Source organism: Branchiostoma belcheri, unplaced genomic scaffold, assembly GCF_001625305.1.
Source record: "Branchiostoma belcheri isolate BF01 breed outbred unplaced genomic scaffold, Haploidv18h27 scaffold5, whole genome shotgun sequence".
In the NCBI taxonomy this organism is placed as follows: domain Eukaryota; kingdom Metazoa; phylum Chordata; class Leptocardii; order Amphioxiformes; family Branchiostomatidae; genus Branchiostoma; species Branchiostoma belcheri.
This window is the reverse complement of record NW_017804131.1, coordinates 3,824,208-3,850,287: the sequence shown is the minus strand read 5'-3', so window position 1 is coordinate 3,850,287 and position 26,080 is coordinate 3,824,208. Positions and strand designations below refer to the sequence as shown.

General features: G+C 38.4%; 3 protein-coding genes across 10 annotated transcripts in view; all 3 read right to left on the bottom strand.

The window, feature by feature from the left end:
* LOC109479849 overlaps positions 1-4,345 on the bottom strand; it is a 16,957-nt gene extending 12,612 nt beyond the window's left edge. The window contains exons 1-4 of one of the 3 annotated variants that reach the window (XM_019781880.1): positions 3,330-4,341; positions 2,866-2,958; positions 2,183-2,462; positions 827-1,327 (exon numbers count right to left, since the gene is read on the bottom strand). In XM_019781880.1, the coding sequence (XP_019637439.1) occupies positions 1,125-1,327; positions 2,183-2,462; positions 2,866-2,958; positions 3,330-4,340 (1,587 nt within the window). In that variant the 5' untranslated portion in view covers position 4,341 and the 3' untranslated portion in view covers positions 827-1,124. Of the gene's footprint in view, positions 1-826; positions 1,328-2,182; positions 2,463-2,865; positions 3,058-3,329 lie in introns of those variants that run through there. The other 2 variants (XM_019781882.1, XM_019781881.1) reach the window with 2 other exon arrangements.
* Positions 4,346-4,554: 209 nt separating this feature from the next.
* Positions 4,555-5,850, bottom strand: LOC109479666. The gene is made up of 3 exons (XM_019781653.1): positions 5,356-5,850; positions 4,671-5,017; positions 4,555-4,566 (listed from the first exon to the last, which is right to left on the bottom strand). Exons 1-3 carry the CDS (start codon positions 5,771-5,773, stop codon positions 4,555-4,557), a joined length of 777 nt encoding a protein of 258 aa, XP_019637212.1. The 5' UTR covers positions 5,774-5,850.
* A 1,945-nt stretch (positions 5,851-7,795) lies between these two features.
* Positions 7,796-26,037, bottom strand: LOC109479836 (centrosomal protein of 104 kDa-like). 6 transcript variants are annotated; one of them, XM_019781848.1, is made up of 32 exons: positions 25,826-26,037; positions 25,020-25,180; positions 24,457-24,548; positions 23,982-24,063; positions 22,778-22,916; positions 22,333-22,395; positions 21,859-21,891; positions 21,461-21,513; positions 21,242-21,290; positions 20,989-21,049; positions 20,742-20,797; positions 20,049-20,201; positions 19,417-19,521; positions 19,006-19,068; positions 18,000-18,049; positions 17,389-17,551; positions 16,768-16,935; positions 16,462-16,523; positions 16,062-16,134; positions 15,300-15,490; positions 15,148-15,175; positions 14,739-14,945; positions 13,736-13,774; positions 13,553-13,612; positions 12,115-12,241; positions 10,785-10,914; positions 10,200-10,250; positions 9,642-9,750; positions 8,926-9,064; positions 8,547-8,614; positions 8,260-8,335; positions 7,796-7,999 (listed from the first exon to the last, which is right to left on the bottom strand). In XM_019781848.1, exons 2-32 carry the CDS (start codon positions 25,130-25,132, stop codon positions 7,881-7,883), a joined length of 2,922 nt encoding a protein of 973 aa, XP_019637407.1. In that variant the 5' UTR covers positions 25,133-25,180; positions 25,826-26,037; the 3' UTR covers positions 7,796-7,880. The 6 variants fall into 6 exon arrangements, with proteins under 6 accessions (XP_019637407.1, XP_019637411.1, XP_019637409.1 ...); XM_019781852.1 differs by having other exon boundaries at positions 12,214-12,241; XM_019781850.1 differs by lacking the exon at positions 10,200-10,250.
* Between the last annotated feature and the right edge of the window lie 43 nt (positions 26,038-26,080).

The window sequence follows — 26,080 nt, the reverse complement described above, 5'->3', positions numbered from 1 at the left end:
GTTTACATGTATAGCTGTTTTGGTATGTGATGATAACACTGAACTCTGACAGACGGCTTAGTAAACAAACGCTGTGGCGTTTGTCCACAAAAAGGAGACTGGGCCATAAAGATAAAGATAAAGCTGACAGGTTCATACTTTGCCCCTTGTTATCATGCGTACTGTTTGTGGTTTGTTTTAAAAGCTAGTTCAGCAATTCTTTTCCAGGCTGGATTGGCACTCCCAGACCTGAGTACAGGTCCATACAATCAAGTTCATTCAGTCAATTCTCACTCAGCACCGCATGCTCCAGGGAGCGTAGCGCCTTAGTCTCCACCAGACTTCTTTTGCGGGTTGAATAAATCGTACTGAAAACTCGGCGGGGAAATGGAGCTTCTCTGGCCGGCTACCTTCTCTGGCCAATTCATACCCTTTTTAGGCCGATTTCAGTACGATTTATTCACCGTACCCCGCAAAAGAAGTCTGGTGGAGACTAGTGAGCGCCTCTCCATTCAGTCAACCAAGTAAAGTAAATGACATGCCGCATTGTAGTGCATATGACCGCCGAACGCCACATGTTTTGAATTTTAATACTGGGCGTCACATTAGTAAAATAGTCCATTCAAGACGCCATGGGAACGACAAAGCAGCGTCAAACACTACGTGCGGTCGTTCATAACAACAGCAAATACGTATAAATATTATGTGTGATCATAGTTAACAACAACGTTTTCGACGATCAGCTAACCATTATAGCAGTACTAGTACAAATTTGAAAACCATCAATGTTTTGCTGTATATATATAATGACTTCTTTATTAACTACCACATGATACATTAAAGAAAGGCAGCTGGTCATTGCCAATGTCATTTCTTCTTAAAATTAGAACACTGATAAATCTATCTATCTATAAGTGACAAAGTTTTGGTGTAAATCAAGAAAATAAAGGTGCATTTGAGAAAAGACTACTAAATCTTTCTACGATGATAATGCATCATATCTCCTATGGGAAAATAACAACAATATGATCAGAGCTGGCTCTGACCTTTGAAACTACTTTTCTACATAATAGTAATACGTACATGAAAATGTTTTGCTAGAGAAATTTCTCATCAATTTGGACAACATTTGTACACTAATCAGCCTACAGGTTTCCACGGATCCAGTCACAAATCCTGCGCTTTTGAATGTCGTTCAAACTTTTGGACACGCTAAAGAACAGATGGCCGAGTGCCTTATTGTGGAGCCGCGTCTGTTTGTTGAGGAACGTCCTGTCGAATGACGTGCTGTCATACAGTTGTTGAATGTCCCTGCTTTTCTCGTGCCCATACAGCAGAACCATCACTCCTGTGAAAAGAAGAAAAAATATGTTGCTGAATGTTCCTCTGTCCTTATCCACACAATGCCATTGCAAATACAGTCGGGCACACATCACAAACAAAAGTTTGGACGTCTGGCGCAACAGCAGCATGCGCAACTCGGAACCAAGAGGTTTCGGGTTCGAGTCCTGACATGCCACCGATATTGTGCCCTTAGGAAAGGCACTTAACACGACCTTCCCAACTAGACTCAAGTGAAAATGAGTATTGTCTGTCCAGTATTCGTTTCTATGTGCGGGACACAACACCATGGGCTGTGTCCGCTGTTACGAAATCTATACCCTCACACTGCCACGCTAAGTCACAGAATTGTAAATGTCCCTGCTTTTTTCCGAAGAGAAAAATGTTGGTGTACGTTTCCCTTTCTTTAGAAGTACAGTCATGCACATATTGCAAAAGTTTAGACACGGACTAGCTGTGTCTGTTATTACAAACTCCGTCTCCACTGGCAGATACTAGTAATCTCCAAGTTTATCTTTCCGTGGCTATGGCGACAGCATACTTTGTTGACTGGCACGACTTTGCCACCGGAACATCTGCTGCTATTAGATATTAAACATCTGCTAATACTAGATATACCGTGAAAAGGAACTGCTTCAGCAAATCGTTTGTTGTTTGGGTTTCATTTCCTCATGCTTCACACACAGTTAAGCAGCAGAACGTCTAGGTTTAGGAATAGTGTTTTACCTTTTATTGTCAAGTTGCTGAACCATGCTTGATAAATTCTAATGTGTATTATGTGTAAGGCTACAATGGTATGAGTGTTGGAAATAATAATAAATCAACTAGTTCATTCGTATACAACAGCCTTAGTGCTACTCACCACTTCCCCCTACAATCTTCTCCGCTGCCTTGACTACATAGCTGATCTCGTCGTGTTCCGTGTCGGACAGTAGGATGTTCCTTGTGGTAGAGTTGGCACAGCAGATGACGCGCGTGTCCCTCTGGAGTGTCCGCTTGAGGCCGTCTATGTCGTCCTGGCCTGAGATCCGCAGGGTGAGGACGGCAGTGTTGGCCAGACCTCTCTCCTGCACGGCTGCCTTCACACAACGTTCCACCTCATCCAGAGTCCAGTCCAGAGACGCTACGATGCAAACCTGGTGCTACATAAGGGAAATGTCACTAATGAGCATCAAAAATTGACCAATTGTCCTTTCGCTGGCTACCCTTCAAACTAAAGCTGGTACATCTCTTGTAATACGCCATTTTGCATATTACAAGCTTCAGCTCCACTTAACAAATAAAGAATGAATTTTCATGCATTTCGTGCGTTGTATGACCTAATAACCTGTCCCAATATCTTTGAGGCCATTCGTTTGTTTTGAGGTTATTGTTTAACAAAAAATGTACAAGAAGGCAGACAATTATATTGAATTGCACATCTGATGCCCCTTGTGTATTAGCGGCAACTGTACTAACTGTAAAGCAAATACATTCATTCACAAATAAAACCAATGTGTCTAGAATTGCTTTAGTGGTTTTTAATGATAAAATATAAATACACACATTTTCATCCAGCCATTCCTCGTCATCAGACATATCGCCGTATGCCCCCGGGGCCTGCCCTAACCGACGTCTAGCTGTCAGCGGCAGTCGTCTCTGATAAAGGATGAAATCAGAAATACAACGCAAATATCACAGTCAGTACATGTACGTACAACAGGCCCGGGGCATGAATCGTTAACGTTTGCCCTGAAACAAAGGCGATTTTGACCGATCTTAAGTCACGATAATCTACTTTTTAAATTATCTATGTGTACTAGTACTGTAAGATTTCAAAAGTATTGTTCATTGCCTGACATATACACTAACGACAAGAGTACTTTTTGTATAGTGTAATATGTATACTTTGCATGATGGAAATGCATATCATTTTATTTCTAGTAATGGTACTCGTACACACAGGGATTCATAGAAGTTATCATACATATATGGGTAGATCATACATTAGAAACAGTAGGAAAACTCACCGGCCCTCTCTTGTTGCATTGTGAACAGATCAGCCAGCCTATGACGATGCAGGCACCGACTACTATAGTTTGTATATGTAGAGGATACTCATACAGTATCACGAGGTATCCTTGCGCTATGGGTTCCTTCTGATCATGACCTTCGGTAGAATCATTCGATGCAGTAACCTTTCTCTCGAGATTATGCATTGTGTTGACAAGTTTACTCAGCTCTTGCGACACTCTTCCCATACTAGCTTCTAATTCGCCATGAAAAGTTGCTTGTTTCCTGACTAATTCTGTACTTAGGTTTGATGCCATACTTTCTGTTTCAGTTTTCAAAGCTAGTAGCCCACGCTCCCACGTTGTATTAAGCTCCGATGATTTCTCATCAACCGTTGTCTTCCATGTAGTTAATGTATTGTTAACACTTTCTGTGCTATCGTTCATCTTTTTGCTAAATGCCTCCAGTTTATCTTCCAATTTAGTGCTCATACTTTTTGTTTCATTTTTCAAAGACAGTAACCCACGCTCCCATGTTGTATTAAGCTCCGATGATTTCTCATCAACCGTTTTCTTCCATGTAGTTAATGTACTGTTAACACTTTCTGTGCTATCGTTCATCTTTTTGCTAAACGCCACCAATTTATTGTCCAATTTAGTGCTCATACTTTCTGTTTCATTTTTCAAAGCTAGTAACCCACGCTCCCACGTTGTATTAAGCTCCGATGATTTTTCATCAACCGTCTTCTTCCATGTAGTTAATGTATTGTTAACACTTTCTGTGCTTTCATTGATCTTTCTGTTGAAAGCCTCCAATTCACTGTACATATCTGCAAATGCTTTATTCATATCTTCCTTGAAGTTTTTCAACGTCGTGTTGAAATTGCTAGTCAAATTTGTGGTTTGGTTTGACAATTCACTGTTCAAAATGCCTAGTACTTTGGTTTCCATTTCTTGCAACCGTTCGTGAAAATTGTTGTTCAAAGTATTCAGTAATTCGGATTTCATCTGTTGCATTTCGAATTTCATTTCTTGCAACCTTCCATGAAATGTGCTGATTAAAGTACGTTGTACTTCTGATGCTGAGTTTTGTATTTCTGATTTCATTTCTTGCACCTTTTCGTCAAAAGTGGTGTTCAAAGTATCTAGTAATTCGGATTTCATCTCTAGTATTTTGGATTCCAAACCGCTGTTCAAAGTATCTAGTAATTTGGAATTATTGTGAAGTAATCCTTGCAACTCCTCAGCGAATCTTCTATCGGACGTTAGTCCATTACATTCAGGACATTGTACAGGTGCTTCTTTCCAAAGTTGCACGACGGATATCAAGGCAATGATCACACAGAGTAGCAGAATTACAGAGTAGCAGAATTGACGGGAGATGCCTAAATCTACCAAATCCCTCGTCCACTGTGGACTATGCTTTAGATCCTCCTGCTTGTCTTGATCCTTAACGCTATGCTTTGGATCCTCCTGCTTGTCTTTATCCTTAACGCTAAGGATCTTATCCCAAAACTTCAATAAAGGTTGGTCAATGGTCTTCTGACTGACTTCGGAGCCCTGAGTTTGGAATTGATACAGCTGAATAAACCTACAATCTTCTGCTGCTATGTCTAGATCCTTCTGGGCCTTTTGCATGTTTTCTTTCATTGGCTTTGTAGGTGCACGGTTACTTTGCTTCGTCATAAACAGGAATATTGGAACGTCTGTAAATACAAAGTTCAACTTATAAGAATAATAAATACCTAAACGTTTGTAACGCTAGTTAGTTTTGGTCCTTCGTACAAATGTCATATACTTGTGTGATGTACCATTGGTATGCAAAAACACTTGGGCGTCCAGTAAACAGACGAGGTTTCCACCATGAAATATAGTTGATTTTCTTTTACATAAGTTCACATTATTATAATCAATATCTCTAAAACTTCATATACAGTCATAAGGCATTAATATATTTTTGCAAGGATAGTGTCACAAACAGACGTACTATACACAGAACTCAGTATGATTCCAGGATAGAACTCATAATGAATCATTTACTTACTGCGATTTGTCTTGTCCACGCCTCGTTTGACACCTTCCAACACATCAACGGGCACATGATCGTTACTCGGGCATGTGAAAACCACCATGTCGATTTTCACATCAGTGTGGACGCCACGAAGCGTCTGCTCTAACTCTGCGGCTGACATGTCCCCTTTTTCTTCGAGACTTAACCCTAAACATGCTACTTTGCCGGATAGACCCTCTATATGAGGAAACATGTCAAATCTGTTGAGACAGCGCGTGGTGTCTTGAACACCGCCCCCAGAAACGCCTAGGTTTGGCCACCTGCCGGTCACCGACATTTCCATCGAGTTTACGAACGTGGCTGGCTCCGTCCCTACGACAAGAATGTTACACTTGTCTGTCTCACTCAACCCCTCAATCCTCTTCCTCACAGCCGTCTGTACATCAGACATTTTTAACGACGGGCACGTCTCTCTGTAGTAGATCGAAAAATCAGAACCGTGTTTCGTGCGGGTCGGAGACTAGCGTTCCGTGCGTCACCCTGAAGGGCCTAAGTAAACAACATGGCAACCGGTGAAACTTTGTCACGGGTTATGGTTATCTGTGGATAGCAATGCAGCAAGCTCTGTGCAAGTTATATACATGTATTGCCATTTTCTCTTTTTAGCCATACATTTTAGGAAAATAGAAGACAGTATACTATTCAATATCAACTGATACAACTTATTCAAGCTTTGATTTGGCACATTTTCAAAACCCAATTGCAAAAGAGCGCATTTCGAGTCATGATGCCGTTTTATTTACCATCGCAACCGTATATAAAAAACAAAACAAAACAGACGACTCGTTTAAAGGTAAACACAGTAATTGTAAGTTAACGGTTGCACTTGAGTATCACCTTTTCCAAAACATTCCCAGTGCTGAGATGGTGTCACTTTTCGGACCTTATAAAGGTACCATACGTATGTACAAATTAAAAACTTCAAGCCATATTTACGTTTGAAGAAAAAAAGTCTTTACGGAACTAACACTAAAAACAGAGAAAATAAACTGATGTTTGCGTAATTATCTGACGCATTCTAATAAAATATACGCTTTAGTTAAGAACAAGCAATTGCTAGCAAGTTTGTAGCAAGTCGTATCTATTCGCATTGTGACAATTCGACACTTACATAAATATGTAATATTCAATGCAGCTACTGTCGTCAGATCGAAGTTCGCAACGCACAGGAGGCATAAAATGCAGATAGGGTAACCGGGCTTGTTCTCCAGCGACTTGTAAATGCTCATAACTGAAGCTGTGCAGATAACACAGTAACTGTTTGTTCTTCCCATGGAAATTAAACATTGATTGTACCATGATTGTGCTTTTTTTACCTCCATGATTGTACCTTAATCAACATTTGAGTTCCAATTCAAGTTTAATGTGTAGTGTTATTAGTCACACTATATATTTCCCCAAGTTTGTAAGATTAACAAAAGAAACCACAGTGCCTGATTTTCTTTATCAAGTTTGTCAAGAATGTTACCTGTAATGGTAAATATAGTGATTGACATCAAAGGATAAAAATGGCGCCCTGCATGCAAGATTCAGGATTAGATTTATTTGCTGTAGCACAAAGTACACAGACGTCCAGGCATTTCTCATATGTGTGTACAAGCAATCGCTAACTGTAATATTTTACAACATACTGCTGGCAAGTGACTCACCACCCATTGTGTACAGATGGTTATCTGTATGTGACCTTTTTTTGTTCCCCTTTTCTGGCTCAGTCAGCTACCTATTTCTTAGTAATCAAAGTAGCTTTTGCTATGTACCACTGGTCCATACAACTGTGCATCATGTATATGTTTTTTGTATGTACATGACTTGTATATCACTATAATAATTGTAGTTTACCCAAGTAGTTTATTCACATGTAATATCTAGTGTGGTAATACATTTTGTACCTAAGCTTGTGTCATAATATTTTCTGTGTACAGTCTCAAAAGGACAGCTTTTCAATACGGGCAGTCTGACTGGTAGTCTAACTACAGTGTTAAGGCTAACTTTAACCTAACCTTCGTTACATGCTACATTGAGTGAGGAATAAAACCCAATAGTGACCTCTTTCACAGTGTACACAAACTGTAGTGTATCATCTAGCCAATTGTTGCTACAGTTACTACTGTTTCTACTTTCTACGTGTAGCTGGATTTAATGTTTGCATGACATTGTACCATTATTCCAAACATTATCCAATTGCCCATTACTCTTAATATGAAATTAAAGGTAAGAAAATGAAATAGTTGATTCACAAATGGTAAGGTCAAATGAGGTATTAGAATATTTGATCCAAAATACATTTCTGATTCGTCTACATAAATGTATTGAGTTTGCCATTTCAATTTAATAAATTACATCCATTATATCAAATCAAGCAACACTTTCAAATTGACGATAAAAACTTGTTTTTTTTTTAATAACTTTTTTGATACAACTTTGAAACCACTGCATGTTAAACATAGCCAAGTGAATGAGAAGTTCATTGATAAACTATGGGGACTCCTTTTTCATGTTCACTTCCCTCTGGGAGTCTTCCCCCCGACTTTCCCCCCTCTGACCCCGACCCTGCTGCCAGCCTGCTGTCTGCTCTTGGCTGCTGCCTTCCCCTTAATCCCTGCTCCAGCTCTTCCTCCTGTACAGCAGAAAATGTAGAATGTCAGGTAGCTTTTCCAGGGAAAGATCATTCTACCTTAAATCTTAAAAAACCTGTTGGACTGTTATGTTTAGATGGTCGGTTGACACAAGAAATGGGACACACCAAATAAAGCACTAGACTTAAGTGGAAATCAATGTGTTACATATACTATGAAATTTCAAAAGACGACAGTTAAGTTAAGCATATATTTGACTGTCATTAGGCATGAAATGGAAAAGAAGAAAAAAACATTCTACCTTTCTTCTCTAGAGCCTGCAATCTGCGGGGATTGTTCTTGCAGCCATCCTTCCCCATAAGATGAGTTTTCCAACCCTTTAGAACAAAACATAAGGTTAACATATAAGGTTAACAAAATTCCCGTCTGTAGCTTCCAAATGTTAAGTCGGAAAAGATATCGTCTGCAATAGGCTAAATTCTGATGCAACGTTGACCAAACATCCAATGAAAACCGTGAAAACTCTGGGTTTCGTGCAGGTGCAGTACGTTCTGCCTATGTGCTACAAGAAACATGTTTCTGACTCACCTCCTCTCCAGGTGGAATGTTCTGATGACACAGGGGACAGTGATTGGCCACCTTTTCTGGCTTGGCAACTGTGAATGGAAACAATACACTGTTATTTTCACCCTAAATAATTATGTAAAGATCGGAAAGCAAACTGTGATGACAAAACATGTAAAAGTTTCTTTTGGGTTCTGATTTTGAATGTCCCTTTACAGTTGCATGCATGTCGTCTGAGCAAAAACAGTTGGGATTTGAACTCCCAATCTTGTAGTCCAGAGGCAGAGTCGCTAACCACTGAACTATGAACACTACATTTGTATATGCATGCACAACCTGAAACCTGAATCACTTCTTTCCATGGCAAGATAACTTCTGTGAACAATGAGTACAAAGTACCTACCAACACACTGTTTCAGCCTGTTGTGTTCGTCGTACTCTTCCTTAGGTATAGCCTCCGTACAGCGGGGACACTGCTGGAAGTTATCGCTCTGGTCACACTCTGTCAGAAGGTGTTCTGTCAGCCCTGCAATCTCAACAACCTATAGTACAGGCACAACAAGCAAGGGACTTAGAGTTAGACATTTGTGATGGTACAGACTTCAAAATGTGAAACTTCTCCAAGGAGAGAAGCTATCTTCAAAAACTACTGAAAATTAGGTATAATTATCATACATTTACAAAGGAACTAGAATATATTTATAAAGAACATGACCATTAAATTCCAGATGTTTAGATATAGCTATGATGATGATTATGAAAATGAGAATAAAAGGATGATAAAAATAGTCAGGCGGAATCATTACTTTACATGTATTTGTAATCTGGCCTAGAAAGACATTGACAGACCAAAACAAGATCTCCAAACTATCATTAAAGTTCATCTGTGTTGGTATCATTCGTAGCGTTGGGAGAATAACAACGATGAGAGTGGAATTCAACCAGTTTTGACTTTCTCAAGAACTTGGTACATGTTTAGAGTTAAAAATTTTGATCCAACACAAAGAAGTTCTCTCACCTATAGTCTCGAAGACCAGAGTGACTGGCTGAAAGCTTTACATGTAGGTGAGAGAATATTATGTGAGAAAGAGAATCTGTTCCACGGCACACACAGGTTACCTGTTTACAGTGTTGACACCTGCGCAGCATGGGGCAGCTCTTCCAGTAGTGCAGATCCAGCCCTTCTTCTGTAAATGACTCATTCCTCTCACCACAGAAGATACACATGCTGCAAAATATACCGGAGCACATCAATGTTCATGTACTAACATAGGATGTAAAGCATTTAAAGAGAAATTCAACATCCATGTTGTGTGACCTCCTTTGTCTTTATCAGGTATTTCCTGCTTGTGAAAATAATGAATATGAAAAAATATTTTGTGCAAGCTAAAATGTAACAAAATGTAATCTTCCTTCTTCTACACAATATAAATTCAAAATTTGTAGTTTGGAAACAGAAATGGTACATGTACATGTACATGTATGAATTCAAACAAAACAGCTACCCTTCCTGAGATAATGTAGAACAGTGTTCCTAAGTCCCTTTTTTTAATCTGTTTGTCAATGCCTGTAACGTCTTCACCTAGGCCTGCATAGCACTGTGGATGTATGTTGTTGGATGTTGTTGTTGTGACATAAACCACAAAAGCATGCAGATGTTTCCGTAAGGTAACATACCTATCCTCCTCAAGATATGAACCCCTCCTACTAGAGGCAATTGAAGCCATTCTTTGTTTCCAAAGCAGCATAGGATAAAGACAGTATCATTATATAGTTCAGGTAAACCTCGTGATAAATTAAGTCGGATATTTCTGACATTACCAGGTATACATGTTGAACTTTATTCCAACACATTAGACTTACACAGAGATCAAATTTTCAATGGCCACTGCCGCCTTCATCAGGATAATTAATGATCGATCACTTCCCAACATAAACTCGCGTATACATGTTCGTATGGTAAATTCCATAGATGATCATCTAAAAAAAATGGCATTTGTCTAGCCTCTACCAGGCTTGGGGAGGCGGCTGGAAAGAGTAGAAATTGACCAAATAGAGGGATAAGCATGCCAAGGGAGTGTCTGTTGAGAGAACATTTCGCCGCCTCCCCAAGCCAGGTAGAGGCTAGCATTTGTCAGCTATTGGTTGTACCCTGCTCCAAGTCCAATTACAAAATGAATCTCTTCAATTGTATCTATTTACTCAGAATGTCGTTCAAGCAAACCTACTAGTGTAGACATGATTCAGAAGTACTGTACGTACTTTTCCATGAGAGAAGACACGTCATCCCCAGCCTCAGACGGAGCGTTGAGGGTGGACTTCTCTCGGGGAGGGGGGCGGTGCTTGGAGTGGGTGGTGGGGGGTTTGATCTTCTGTTCCTCTTTGCCTTCATCTGTTAGTTATCAGCAGGATTCAGGGTTAAAGTATTGGTCAAGATGTCAAACAATGCCAAGAAGAAAAGGAATTCAGAATGTGGTACAGCTTTGAAAACAAGAATGGAGGCTAGTCATACAGTGGACAAAGTACATATAAATGGGAAAATGTTTAAAAAGCTGAGTGAGAGGAAAACGCAAATTTCAATGCCACTGTAAATTTACAGAGAATTGCGCAAGAACATTAAAGATATATTAGATTGAGGAAGAAATCTTCCTACTGCATTTCATGAAAATGAAAAGAACAGCAAGCAAGATCACTTCAGCACCAAGGACAGGTATATTGCTGTAATGTACAGAAGCAACAGTTTTCAATACAAAGAGAACACATCACTTTGCCACATCACTTAGAGAACAGTCATGAAAGATCCACTGCAAAGAAGACTGTGTGTGTGTGTTTGTTTATTTTGTGACAATGATTGAATAACGACATGCTAAAACTACATTGCACTGTAGCTACATGCATGTCTTTTAAAATGGCTGGGTGCACAGAAGGTTGGGCAGTTGTAAGTACAGGGCTAAAGGACACTGCAACTTAGTATTAATCATGGTTAAGAATAGTGATTAACGGTAAGTTATAGGATTGAGATTACGTTTTCTTATAATCAAGACTATTACTAATTGTTAATGATTCAAGTAGGCTTAAGAGTCTAGTCCTATTACATGCAGTCTTCTGGTCAGCTTGGCCAAAGTAAATAGATTCAAAGATTTGAAGGGGACAGAAAGCACAAGAGTCTTTTTATGCTAACTTGAAATACATGTAGCTAGTCTACCAACTTGAAGGTAACATTGAGTTGAGAAAGAAAGTTAGATCATGCTATGGTTAACTCAAAAGAAGATAAGTGTCCTGACCTTTGCCAGATATTAATCATAATGATCTATTCAAAATTAGACATTAGATTTTACACAATGACTAGTGTGAGGCCAATTATATATTTAATTTGATTTTATACCAATTGCTAATCTAGATCAGGTTGATGTTTGGTAAACTAGTCTACTAATCTACTAGTCAGTTAATGTTAGTTAATTGATGTTAAAGAGAGTTAATAAGTTTTGGTTATGCATGCAATGTTAGTTATTGATGTTAAAGAGAGTGAAAAGTTAGCCTGGCTACAAGCTACATGACTGGGAGGGTTAAGGGGAGTGTTAGTAGCCCATACCTTTCTGCACCACGTTAATCTGTATGTTGATGTCCCCGAGGGGGACTTTGCTGTTTGTGTTAGAGAGGGTGGTGGATTGTCGGCTCAAGTCCAACTGACCTTTTGAGGGGCCCCCTTCCTCGTCCTCCTGTAACAAACAAGTTGTCACGGTTACGAACAGAATACTGTGTTCAATACATTTCAAATATCATAATAATTATGTAGGAAAACATATTGTTTTTGCTCTGTTTCTTCTTCCGCTCCAAACACTGACCTGTGACCTGGTCAATGACCGTCTGTCATCATGGTAACTGGTGTTAGGTTACATTATGTTGCAATTTTATAGTAGGAGGGATTTAGACTCCTGTCACCATATATATGAATGTGTTTGAGTAAGAATTAACAGAGCAGACCATATGCGAAGGTAAACATTATGCAATTGCTTTGCAAATGTTACCTTAATTTCTAGTTATTTATTACACCCTTTTCTAGAGAACTGCCACCTTACAAACTTACTTTATGATCAGCATTTCTTTGGTGACCTAAATTTGATATGACTTATGAGAGTGGAATTGTTGTATGATGGCAAGTGTGCTTTTTCTTCTGCATTCTCACTTTGTGGGTTTTCTTCTACTAGCACAAAGAGCCAGCACATGCGAATAGGTATAGATCAGAGAGACTTTTAGGTTTGTGATGACTTCTTACTAGGATGCAAATAGTCAAAAGAAGCGACATGTTTGGGGGGAAAGTGAAAAAAAAAAGATATTATGCAGCAAGTATGAAGCATATGACTCTTTCTACATGGCCACCAAAGTAAGAACATGCTGCAACACATATCCCAACTTACAAGGATACTCCGAGCTTCTTCCAGGAGTCTTTTATCATGATCATTCTGCCCAAGGCCAGAATGTGTAAGCATTGTAAGGAACAGAACAACTTTTAAAACTTTTAGCTGAACAGATATAGTTTACAGATTGTTTGTGACACCATTTTTGTGTATAAACCTGAAGGAGAATACATAAACATTTGTTACAACATCGTGCTAACTTAATGTTGGAAAACAAGACCCAAAAAACTCAGCATTGTCAAATACAGAATACAATGGACATATGTAAAACATGTACAGTACCAAGCAGTAATCGAGCCACACTTGATCACAATGCTAAAAAATCAGAATGTTATAATTTATGTCTATTTGGGTGTTTCATGGTAATTAAATTAGGGGTCCTAGTTCACACAACAGCACCATCTAAAGCTTTCTAAAGCTTGTCTAAAGCTTTTATTCACTATTTCATTATTCATTATTTTTTAAAGCCTGTCTAAAGCTTTTATTCACGCAATTCAGCCTTGTGGCTGCCTAGTGATGGAGCTGTATTGTGATTTGTGTTTGAAATAAACCAATGATATCACACACATAAAACAAGTTACATGCACACCAGAATAACCTAATATACAGTACCTTCCCAATGTTTGCCTGGAGATCTTTCAGCTGAGCTATCTGTGCCTGGAGTTGTTCAATCTGTAAGTAGACAAGACACAGCCACATTGGTAAACAGTACATTTACCGGTACAAGTTCAAGGAAAACAGTATGTTTCAAACCTTCAATGTTCAGAATTGATTTTGATAAAGAAAACTTCCTACCTCCTCTTGTTTCTTTTTCTCAGCAGCCTGCTTTTGGGCCTAGAAAACAAAGATATACATGGTTCACTAACAAACACTTGCACCAAACTGTTGGCGCTTTGTGACCAATGTTCTACAGTGTACTATGCTGTCTACTTAAGCTGCATGCCTGTTTCTTGTGTTGCCTGTTCGTTTCTGTGTACAGTGACAGATGGATATGAAGTGGGGTGCCATGCTTTATACATGCACTGTGTCACTGTGTTATGATATTATGATGCACACCATGACAAAATTATTGCAACAATGTAAAGAATATCAGAGTCAACCTGAGAAATGACACAAAAGATTAACTCAAACATTTTGGCTTCTGGCAATGCCATTCATTGTGTGAAACCTTAAACTGATTAAAATTTGAATTGTTCGGACATACATGTACATTTTCTACTCTGCTGGAGAGATTACTGTGGAACAATGAATAGCCTTGCCATGGCCTTCTATACAAGCATTCACACCAGAATTGCACAAGTTTTCCACCTCATCATTCTGCAGTCAGCAGTGATGGTAAGGATGATGATAATGTCAGCATGGGTGGCATGGATAATATATAACATGTACATAATATTAACACAACAGTATTGGGGCTTACTACACTTACAAAATACACACAGAACAGAACAGAACAACTGTGAGTTTGCCACATGAAAACAGTGTATGGATCATTGGATGGATAACTTAATAATGTTATATGACCTATGCAATGTTGACATAATGTCCGTAACATTAAAACAAAATCACAAACTGTACAAAGATTGTAACATAGATTAGTAACAGTAGAATCTTGACTATCTGTATCAGGTAAGGTTAGGACAAAATAATGATGGAATAAAAAAAACCAAATGCCTTTCGTTGTTTTCTGATTTTATCTTCTTTTGGAGACTTTTATCCTTGAATAGTACAGATTCTACTGTATATTTCACAGCCTTGCATCTGGGAGTTTGAATATACACGTTCCCAGTTTTCACACCTTGAGCTCTGCTTCCGTTGGCTTCCCATCAATTCTGTCAAAACTGTCGAAGATGTTTTTGTAGAGAGGTTTTTTCCTGGTGGCCTGGTCGTCAGGTGGTAGGTAGTCCCTGACTGGTGTGCCCACAGCCTTGTACAGGTCCAGTATGACCCTCACTGCTGCATCGCGCACCTCTCCTGCAGTATGGTCCAGCGCTGGCACCACAAACTACAGGGTATCAGAACAAGTCATCAATACAACATTTGGGAACATTTTCCTTAATTTTTGGCTAAAATTACTTTCATAGCATGGACTGTAGGTGTGCTGTATTGTAGACTATGCCAGTTTTGGCTACATGGTAGACGTGTATATTCCAGGCAAAATACCCCGATATGTTTTTAGAAAAGTTTGAAAACAATTCTGCACTAACCTTCATGACACTGTCAACTGTCAGGCCACTGGAATGGAAGAAGAAAACATTATTTTATGAAGAAGCTCTGTTGATTGCACGACAATTGTACATAGTATGGCAATGTATGGCAACGACTATTTTAGAGATGACCAGTGCTGAGGTTATCTGACCTGTTTTTCTCCAGCCCCAGGTCCTTGAGTAGCCGTTCGACCAGCTCCACCCTGCTGAGGGCCAGTCTGGCCGGAATGGTCAGTTTGAAGGCCTGAGTGGCGTGGTGGGGCACCAGGTGGGTGGGCTTCACATCCTTAAACTGAGCCATGTCCTGGATGTAGTTCAGAGCTGCTACTCTCTGTCTGGCAGCCTAAAGATGCAAACAGCACAAAACTTTACTCTGGTGGAAATGAGTACCTAGCTTTGGTTAGGGGCATCCCTAGGAAATTCAATGTATTGTTAAATGGAGGTCCTGTGTTTGGTGAGAGCCAAACCCCACGCATGTTGAAGATCCCACGGAACTTATCGAAAAGAGTAGTGGTCCTTCCTGAAGTTCCTGGTGTGAGTGGTTCAAACTTTACAGGCCAGTCTTACGCAGCTTGTACTTACATGTAGAAAACTGGCATGGTGTGTTATGTCTAAAGGCGGTTTATGCGTTATGCCAAACAAACAAAACAAAAATTTACTGCCATGCCTTAAAACACAAAATCCACTTCATCCTTTAAAATAACTGTTCAAGGAAATTTATGTTCATTGGCTATGTGTAAAGGAAGGTAAAAAAGATGGCAATAGACCAATGTTTTTATTACCACTCTACCTCTATCTCAACTCTTCTCCCCCCCCACCACCACTCTTCCCCCATCTTCAACTCTTCCCCCCACCTCTCTTTCCCCTCTTAATATTTGGTTTTTAAAAAGATTGAATAATGAAAGAATACTCACAGAGTCTCCTGTCTTTGCCAGCAGGTTGGGCATGGTCTTATCCACACAGTAAGTAATGTCAGCCTTCCCAAGTCTGGAACAAGACAAATCAGTGTGAACTGGATGTCTAACACACAGCATCAATTGAACAGTAATTCTGGTACATACTAACACTAGACATGCAATGATAGGATTGAATGTCTCTTTGATATATGTACATGTGCATCTACTACATGTGTACTAACTCCCTTGAGTTCAAACATGGAAGTCTGCAATCCAATCATTCACTCATCATGCCATCTGCTAAACAGCTCCCTCTAGTGCATGTACCAGGTACTGCAAAAACCCACACTACGTCATTGTATTTAATTGCATTTGCCCAGTTATTTTACAGACATGTTATATAAGTTATGTAGCTTACTTGTGCTTGGGTATGTAGTCTTCAAGGATCATTTTCAGAAGTTTGAGTGATGCACTGAACACCTGAAAAATACAAATTAATGAATCTTCATATATCATGATGCTATTATAATAATGGTTTCATAAGCAGATACATGGGTAGCTTCAAAGCCAAAGGTAGATACATGTAGATATTGTAGCACCTCTACTGACTGTCATTTATGTGACAAGATTTCATTGACTTGCATCAATATGCTCTCTTTAGGTCCATTCCCTTTGCAATATTCACCCAGTGTTTAGAAAAAAAGACATTCTTCACAGTACTTACAGCAAAGACTTTGTCCTTGATTGACCTCTGCACCAGAAAGATGGCTGCCCTGAGTTTGGATTTACACTGATCCCTGGGTGTGTCAGCTCCCATCTCAGTCATCTCCTTATACACCTTCAACAAGGCGTCTTCACGGTGGGCCCAGTTCTTGGAGTATGCTCCAGCAACCTGTCAAGAAAATTATTTCAGTCTTCGCGCATTTTTGGCTCATAATATCAGTAGAACACTTATTACTTAATATGCAGTTATTTATCTCTCAAGTATTCTGACATACAGTTCATTGATTATGACAGTAGTTTGTTAAAAAAAATTGTAATTGTGTAAAATATAAGGCTTACCATAAATTTCAATTGTAGCTGGTCTGAAATAATTGAAATCTTGAAATGCAGGAAAATGCAGTGAAGTGAAGTTGAAGCACATTTGTATGATTGTCTTCTTGAGAGATCTTGTAGACATACATTTTGTAGACATAACATAAGTTAGTACTTGTTCCTCCTCAGTTACTAGTATCTAACCTAGTGCATTTGGCTCATGTGGGGTGTGAATGTGCAATTAAATGTCATTGTCATTGTCACTGTATGCTACTTCTTAACCAGTGTACATTGTACATGTAGGACTGACCAGAGGAAGTCCGTACACGTCAATGACAGCGCTGGCCTCCCGCATGTTCTTCTCAGACATGGGTTCTGGTTCCTCCTCACGAGGGGAAATCTGCGTGTCCTCTGGCTCGGCTGCCGTGGCGTAGAAGTCAGGCTCAGGGTCAGGTGCTGCTGCTGCTGGTTGTCTGGAGATAACACAGGCAGGTATAGGTTATGTACATAGAAGGGAGTACGATGTGTACTTGTAACACAGTGACTATTACAAACTCATTAATTCCATTAATATTTAATTTCTCATTTTTGTAATATAATAAAGAAGTCCTCAAGCTTGTATGAAAGCTCATCTGTGTTGGTAATATCCATAGTTGTAAAGTTCAAACTTTGTTCCAACACAAGAAAGGAACTCACTAATTTTCGGTCAATCTTGTCAACCTTAATGTACAAATGTAAGATGTGTGATGCTTTTATTTCCAGTTACACAGTACATTATATTTAAGTTTTGATGAATTGGCTAAAGCTTTCATTTCAAGATGACATTGTGATTCTATATGTACAATTCATAACACTCTTTACATCAAAATGAAAAAGATTGATATTTAACATTGTTATAATGATTGTATACAATGTACTTACTTTCTCAGTGTTGGGATGGGTCTCTCTTCATAGGATTGTTGTGTCACTGGCTGTAAATGCAAGAAAACAATGTTCAGCATCCATAGATAGCTTTTGAGATTTCTATATAAGTACTGATATTGATTGCACAATGCTGTTTCAGCTTCTTTTTATTTGTTATATCTGCCACCAAGGTAATCTTTTCCCCAGATATTTGTTTGCCTTGTTTAGATGGTTTTAAAGATGATTTTCATCAAACACCTTTATGTGGGTGAGCTTCATTATTGGCAAAAAAAACTAAGTAACTGAACTTTGATAAAAAAACGGGATACAAATACAATAATTGTGACAGATTTTTGTCACTTAGACTAAGTTACATTTAGCTCTTAGCATCCAGAGGCCAAGTATGGCATAGAAGATTGCACAACAAATCACATATAGCCATGTCAATGGTCTTCAACTGTTGAGCTGTTTGGCTTGGGGGAGAAAATCCATGAAACATGACAGTGCAAACCATGCAGTATAATATAGAAACTGGTGTGGTCGGTGAACACCTATCATACTAATTAATAGTGTTAGTCAACTTCATGTACATGTAGGTGAGGGTCAGGCGTACATGTACATTGTTAGCTTTTCACACACGAAGGTGCCTGAAATAAAAGGCAATGTGTGTTTGTGTGCATCATTGGCCAGGAAGTGGGCCACAGACTGGATATTAGAAATTCACATCCCCAAAATCACAGTGTTGTTATTCGTATCTTTCCCCACATGCTTGAGCTTGGGTACAAGTTATAACTACAAAGTGTAAGACACCTGGATATCCACCGGGACAAAATCACACTTAAATGTTACATTAAGGGAAAAGTTGCAAGATTACATGTTTAGGTAGGTGAGTTAACAGATTGTGAATGGTATATGGTTTGTTAAAAGGGTTAGAATCACATAGTTTGGGAGAGTTGTTCTTTTACTACTAAAAACACACAAACAGAACACAATCATAGACAAGTATGAGGGAATCATCTCAAACCTCCTGTAAACCCTCTCCTGATTGGTTGGGAGCAGGGTTTTCTCTGTTGCGTGGGGATTGGTCCTGTAGAAAATTAATCAACTCTCTTATTGCACACAATAGTTGGAATGAGTTGGAGTTGACTCAGCATTGACACACCCAAAATGTTTTATCTTTTGTGAAAGTGGGTCTTCAAGTTAACTTTTATCCAACCTAACACTTTTTATTGGTGTTTCCTTTCAGTCTTTGTTTTCCACCATCTTTTGCCCTTCTTTTATGCCAGATAAAATCAAGATTTTACTTGAAAGTAAAGTGGCCAATGTGAACTGTCTGTGAATTATTGACATACGTCAGTTATATATAATTATAATTTTATACAAGGGTGGTGCCATGTGAGATTCTGTTGCTATGGTGATTACAAGCCGCGCCTACCTGAGCTGGAGGGGGTGGTGTCCTGGGCTGAGGGGGAGGGGGGTCTGGCTCACGTGGGGGTGGCCTGGGCTGCGGAGGGGGTGGCTCATTCCTGGGTCTGGTAGGCTGCACAGAAAACAACATTTTGCAAATTAAAAAAAGGCACATGTAAACTTTTATGACAGTGTTGCTTTTTATTATGTGTACTAGTATTTAAAAGGAAATAAATTGATAATTTCAAACCAGTTAAGCTCACTGAAGAGCCAATTTTCTTACACTGGTCGTAACAGTGTAGCAGTTAAGACAGATGCTGCATACACTACAGTTTACAGGTCAAATGTACATGTACCATGTTCACCATGAAAATTCCCCTAGTTCTTTTCAACAAGTACAGTGAACAATTCACCTTAGCTTAACATCCCATCCTAAGGACCACAACCATTTCCAGTAGTGTGCATTCTCAGTGAGCGACAACAGTCAGCTAGGATTTGAACTCTCAATCCCTTGGTTCAGAGGCAAGCTTAAGGTTGCTAACCACTGGACTACATGTGTATGCACGCTACATAAAGTTAAGCAACTAGACATGTAAATTAGTGTATGTGCTGGAGTTTCAGTTATGATGACTTCAAGTAGAAGATGTGGCAAGAAAAAACCTTATTGTCCAGCAGGTTGTGCAGCTCCAGTTGTTGGTACACCTTGAGTCGGTACTCCTCCATCTGAACCTTCTTCATCTTGGCCAAGTCATAGTCCTCGTTCTCCACCGCCCGCCGTTTCTCTACCTCATACTTCCCAAGTCTCTCCCCAACCTAGACAACAATACAAACCATTCTCAAGCTTTCAAATTATAGATAGCCTCCTGCAGACTTTCTTGCAATCAGGATATAATGAAGCAAATGCTTAATGTTTACCTTCGGACATGGTCTGCTCTGTTAATTCTTACTCAAACACATTCACATACATATAACTACTAGTAGATGGTGACAGGAGCAGAGCAGTGAAATTGCAACATTATGTAACCACGCCAGTCACCATGGTGACATACGTCAACAAATCATGTCATTGGTCAGGTCATAGGTCACTGTTTGGAGAAGAAGAAGAGGAAGAAACTCAGCAAAAACAATATGTTTTCCTTCTGTAAACATAATAAGAGAAAATGGGACTTAAGAACATTGGAACAGCAGTTTAAAAAAAAAGTTTCATCCAAGAATACAGATACACATGTGCAATACAGAAAAGAAAATGCAGCCGTGATAAAATTTCAAACCTATCCCTGAAATTCCTTATCCCTCCATAACCAATCGCAGTTCTAAATTTTTTTTTTACAATATCATTCCTTTTCTTTTTACCTTTTGCAGATCTACCACAGCTTGCTTCAGTTTCTTTGCATGGTCATATCTCTCCTCTGTAAGAAAAAAACAGGAGTTATCATTGCGAGTCTCACACAGCCTCATCATAGTTTTTCCTTCAACATGACATAAACACATGGCAGTGAATAATCAAAGCCTTTTTTTTCATGACAAAACAGTACAATGTACAATGTCTAATTTTCATAATTTTCTGATGGAGATGAGGCTACAAATGTATTTCACTCACGTCGCACAGCCTCTGCCTTCTTGGCATCCAGTTTTCTGATGATCTGGGCTACCTCTGGATCCTGTATGGGACAACATGGAAAAATTAATTTTTAAAGCATTAACAGGGAATAGAAGGCTGCAATTTACTGATCATTGCTTAGCCTAGTACAGTACTGCTCAGTTGAATTACTAATTTTCATACTTATTGGATAATTGCCTTACTTGTAGTTTATAACAAGTATGAATTCACCAGGACAACAAAGTTTAATTACCTGGTACATGTCAAAGGCCAGATCATCCATTGGAGAGATGTAGTCAGGTCTGTGAAAAAAAAGACAATCCAAATGGTATATGAATATATATAAACAAACATATGATTCTCACTTGAGAGGAAAAAAGTCCAAATCATTACCAATTATTGTTTTATTTTCCATTGATTTTTTTTTCGTTTTCATTTCTATTCATTTTCAATATTTCATTATAGCACATACCTGTTGACGAGCCCCCACATGGCAGGGTCTGTGTATTCAGAACTGACAGGCTGCTGTAAGAATTTAACAAAACATTAACAACTAGCTTGGATTGTAAATAACATGTATGTCAGATTTACTCCTTTTCCTTCAAACACCCTTATTTTCCTGTTATCCCTAACTACAAAAGCCACCTTAAGTCATATCTCAGGTGAAATACATAATAGCAGACCTACAGTGGTTGTGAAAACTTAGAAAAGAAAATACCGGATTATAAAAAGACTGATATGACCATGAGAATGCTTTCAAATGTGCAAAGATTCTATCATGAAAGTGACACAGTGATATAGCTTCCCCATCAGTGCATCATGTAATTCTAGCCACCATAGACATTTTGATTTTTTTACGGGAAATCTCACCAATTCAGAGAATGAAATCTTCTTGGTTGGCAGCTAAATAAAAAGGACAATGTACATGTATAACACAGTATCAACAATTATTTACAGAAAATATACTTGCTTCAAATAATTTCTCTAACAGTTTTCCTCTGAGTGTTGTTAAAAGACGTATACTGACAAAACCATATATATAAATAATGAAATCATAACAGAATCATTATGCAGAAATAAGCAATAAAACATAAGTAGGGAAAATATCACATTCAATAAAAACGATATTTGGAATCCAATGATATGAAACTTTTGATCTAATTTTCAAAAATCCAAACACAATTCAAAACCATCCTTTGCAAGACTTCAAGTTGGAATACACTCTCTCTGCAACAGAGTTTATTGGAGTTCAACCTCTCTTTTAGGTGACTACATATAACTGTATATACTAGTACATGTATATTCATTAATAATGAATGATACTTTTATGTGACAACAGCTCACCGGTTTTTCTTGCACATGAGGATCTTTGTTCTCACCAATTATGTTAATTGCAACAAGGCCAACCTAAAGAAAACAAAGTATACCTTACTTCAACATCATACATTGCTAAATTCAACATGTAAATTAAAAATACATGAAAGTCTAGTCAACAAAATGACAGTATTACTACACCTACATGACATGAATAATTTATCATGCACATGCAGTCATGACTCATGTAATTTATTACCAATTACAGTATGTATGTATAATTGTCTAGTTACCTTAGAGACAACAATAGGAAGCGACAAAAGTTTCAGCTGAACTGTATCAAAATGAATGGCACTAAAATATTTCTTTTACATATTTTTTTACAAGACTTCAAGAAAAATGATATAGTGAAAGACCATAAACAAGCAAAGAGTAGGCAAATTAATTATTTAACAGGTAGGGCACGTATATTCACCTGGTTGAAGAGGTTGAATCTATTGATGTAGTTTTTGTGCAGAATGATCTTGATAAACTGCCCGTAGCAGTCCACATGGACAGACTTCAGTTCCCGCGCCCTGTACCCAGTCTTCTCATTGTCAGACAGAGAGACATAACTGTGTGTGGTCAAGAGAAGATCAAAATATTAATATCATGCAGAACACAACATGTAGTTTCAACATCCTATTTTGTATTGTATACACTTGTTGTGAAAAAGGAGATTATGTATGTAGAAATAGAATCTGTAATACTGTATACACAAATCACACTGATGTATGCTCAATTTTTCCTAAGCATTAGGCCACACCAATTTAATTTCTTGGTTAACGGATTTTTCTAGAAAAATAATGGAGCGGGCGGGCAAAAAAAAATAAAAATAAAAACAGGCCTAGGCATCCTATTATGGCCCAAAATGGTACGATAGGACCCATGAAGTCAACACACCAGGCTGGTTAAAAATTTAAACAATGATTGTTGAACTTTTAATGATACCACTGCATTGGAAGATGGAATGACTGTAACAAGTAGTAAGAAAAGGACTGTTTTCAACTGTTTAGGGCAAAATATGAGCATTTTGCACTTGATTCTGAATTTTTATTTTTATTTGCAAATCAGAAAAAAATGAAGCAGCGAATCCGTTAACCAAGAAATTAAATTGCTGTGGCCTTAGCACTAAAAATGAGTTGTTTAGAGTAATACAATGTATACAGTGAGTTTAGCTATGTAATGAGCAAAGCTTTAATTCTACAACCTTGTACAAGTACAATGTATGTCTCCAAGTTTATGGTTGTTGTAAACGTTTTATTAGTAAGATATAAGGGAGAATACTTTCAGTTCAAATTTTGCAGTTCAAACTGCTATCCTTAGATCTACTCTTAGACTTACAGATTTCTATTCTAACATTGACACTGGTCACTGGGGTATTTTTAGTTTAAAGTTTTGCAATCCTGGTACTCTTATCAATGTGAGTGTAACAAACTTGTCAAAACACTCCATTAAAGGTACTTGTATTTTGTAATCACCTACTTGATAGGTGGGTATCCTAGCAACACAGCCGGGAAATACCTGAATCACTGAGTCTAGATCAGGCAATGGCACCTGTACTCTAATCTATAGGTTGCTGCTTACTATAGTACTGTTACTATAATTATTTGTATCACACCAACCTAATACCAACTTACCCTAATCTACTAAAGTTGTTCCCATGTAATGCTCCTAATGAATCTCTGTTGCCTTCACCTACAAAGAACTCCACTTTGGTAGCTGTGAACATCAGGAAAACAATGACATATTGTCAGTCAAACCTTAGTAGGAACTAGGAACGCGACAGGGCAATTTTACTGTGTACACTTAAGGAAAATGTTTTATTCCTTCTTGATAAATATGGTAAACTTACAGTCAAATACATGTAATGATGTAAACATTTCAAAGTTCAGAGAGTTATTTTAAGCATCTATATTGCAAGGCCCAAAATACCACCTGCATATGCAGGTTATTGCAGGTAAAATTGGAGCTGTGCAGGTATTTCTGACGTCTACCTGCACCTAGCCTGAAGCACTGACTGTTATGAAGTACAAATTTATAAAGGAAATACAGTAATGATAATATGGTTTCTGAATAGTTTGTAATGTGTATTGTGCATCCTAGTATAATTACCTATCAAGTACTGGTGTGAAAGCAGCTGAAGTTTCCTTATTCTGACCCGTTCATTCAGCTTTAGTACCAACTCCTGAGGATACAGACAGAACCTGGCAGGGGGGAGACAAAAAAACACAAGTTGGTAAAGATTCTAACAGAACGATTTTTGTGAAACAAAATCACTACAATTCTAATCTAAATTCTAAGCTCTATTGTCTGTTAAATCAAAACTTCAAGCAAAGTTGCCTGGCACATGACGTACTGGTACTGTAAGTCATGATTTTTTCGTGGTACTTTTATGTTCACGTATTTTGCAGTCACTTCTGAACCGCAAACTTATCATTACAGAACAAATGATTCACAAACTTTCTTTCTTCCGCACCTGCTGCCCATGTGAACATATAGTTCTTTGAACATGTCCATTTTTCTCCGACCGCATTATTCTCTTGACCGAACATAAAGTGAGTTACAGTAACATTAGCACTTTGGAGAATGCGGGTCATTTTTTTACAAATCATAATGCTAGCTTAAGATTTTTTAGAAAAGCGAAACATGATGCAAAGAAACATAAGCTGCCTTACCTGGATGTGACCCAGCCGTTGACTGTAGGTGCGTGGGTCTCCAGTTCTTTAGAACTAAACCCTTCATCTTGGCTGGAGGCCTGGATGACTTTGAACGGCACTTTGGTTGGCATTGTGTTTATCTTTCACAGCTGCTCTTTCTATAATATTACAGGTTTCACCTATTGCAATAGGAAATACAGAAATACTCAATTAGTCAATAATAAATGTCATGGTTCACCTCAGAACTGATGTCGTAATTCTGAGTCACAAAATCATAATCACCATCTATTAATATGGTGGTAATGATTTTGTGACTCAGAAAGTACCAATGACATCATAGATGATAAATGATAGGGATATTGCAGTACTGGGATGCACAAAAGATTATGCTATTTTTTATGCTGTTTCAAGTTGTACAAAACAACTGCCTGTCATTCAAATATCAATTGGGCGGGAAAAAAGCAATTTTGTATATATTTTCTTCTGATCGGCTTGATCATTTTATAACACTACTAAATGCCGAACTGTGTCTTTTTAAGGTAGACATGCCCTCCTTGACTATAAAAATTATAATTAAGTTGCAAGACAAGAGAATAAAATTCGATGTTGGTACCAAATTATTTCCAAGCGAACAACGAACAACCCAAAAAACTTCAGTGCCATGTGAAGTGGATTAGAGCGGTTCAATAGTATAATATTTATAGTTGATATGAAAAAGATTCATCCCATACGAATGAGATCGTCCGTAACCAAGTCACAAGTTCATGGCCACAAGTAAGTCTACTCTAGGACCGCCCCCCTCCCCAAACGAGCCCAGAACTTACTGGATGAAATCGTTGTAAAGTCGAATCCTTTCTATTGGCATTATTTCACCCAAACGTGCAGTCTTGAACAGATGGCCCCTCTTATTGTTGAAGAAAAGCACAAAACGGTGAGCATAAATGGTTCATTCTCCGTCTGAATCCCAAAGGAAACGGACAACAACAATCCCCTGACGACTCGCACAAAATATTTCAAAACATGACCAAACGCGCGTGCGCCGCAACCTTTACCAAATCTCGCGAGAACTGGCAAACGCG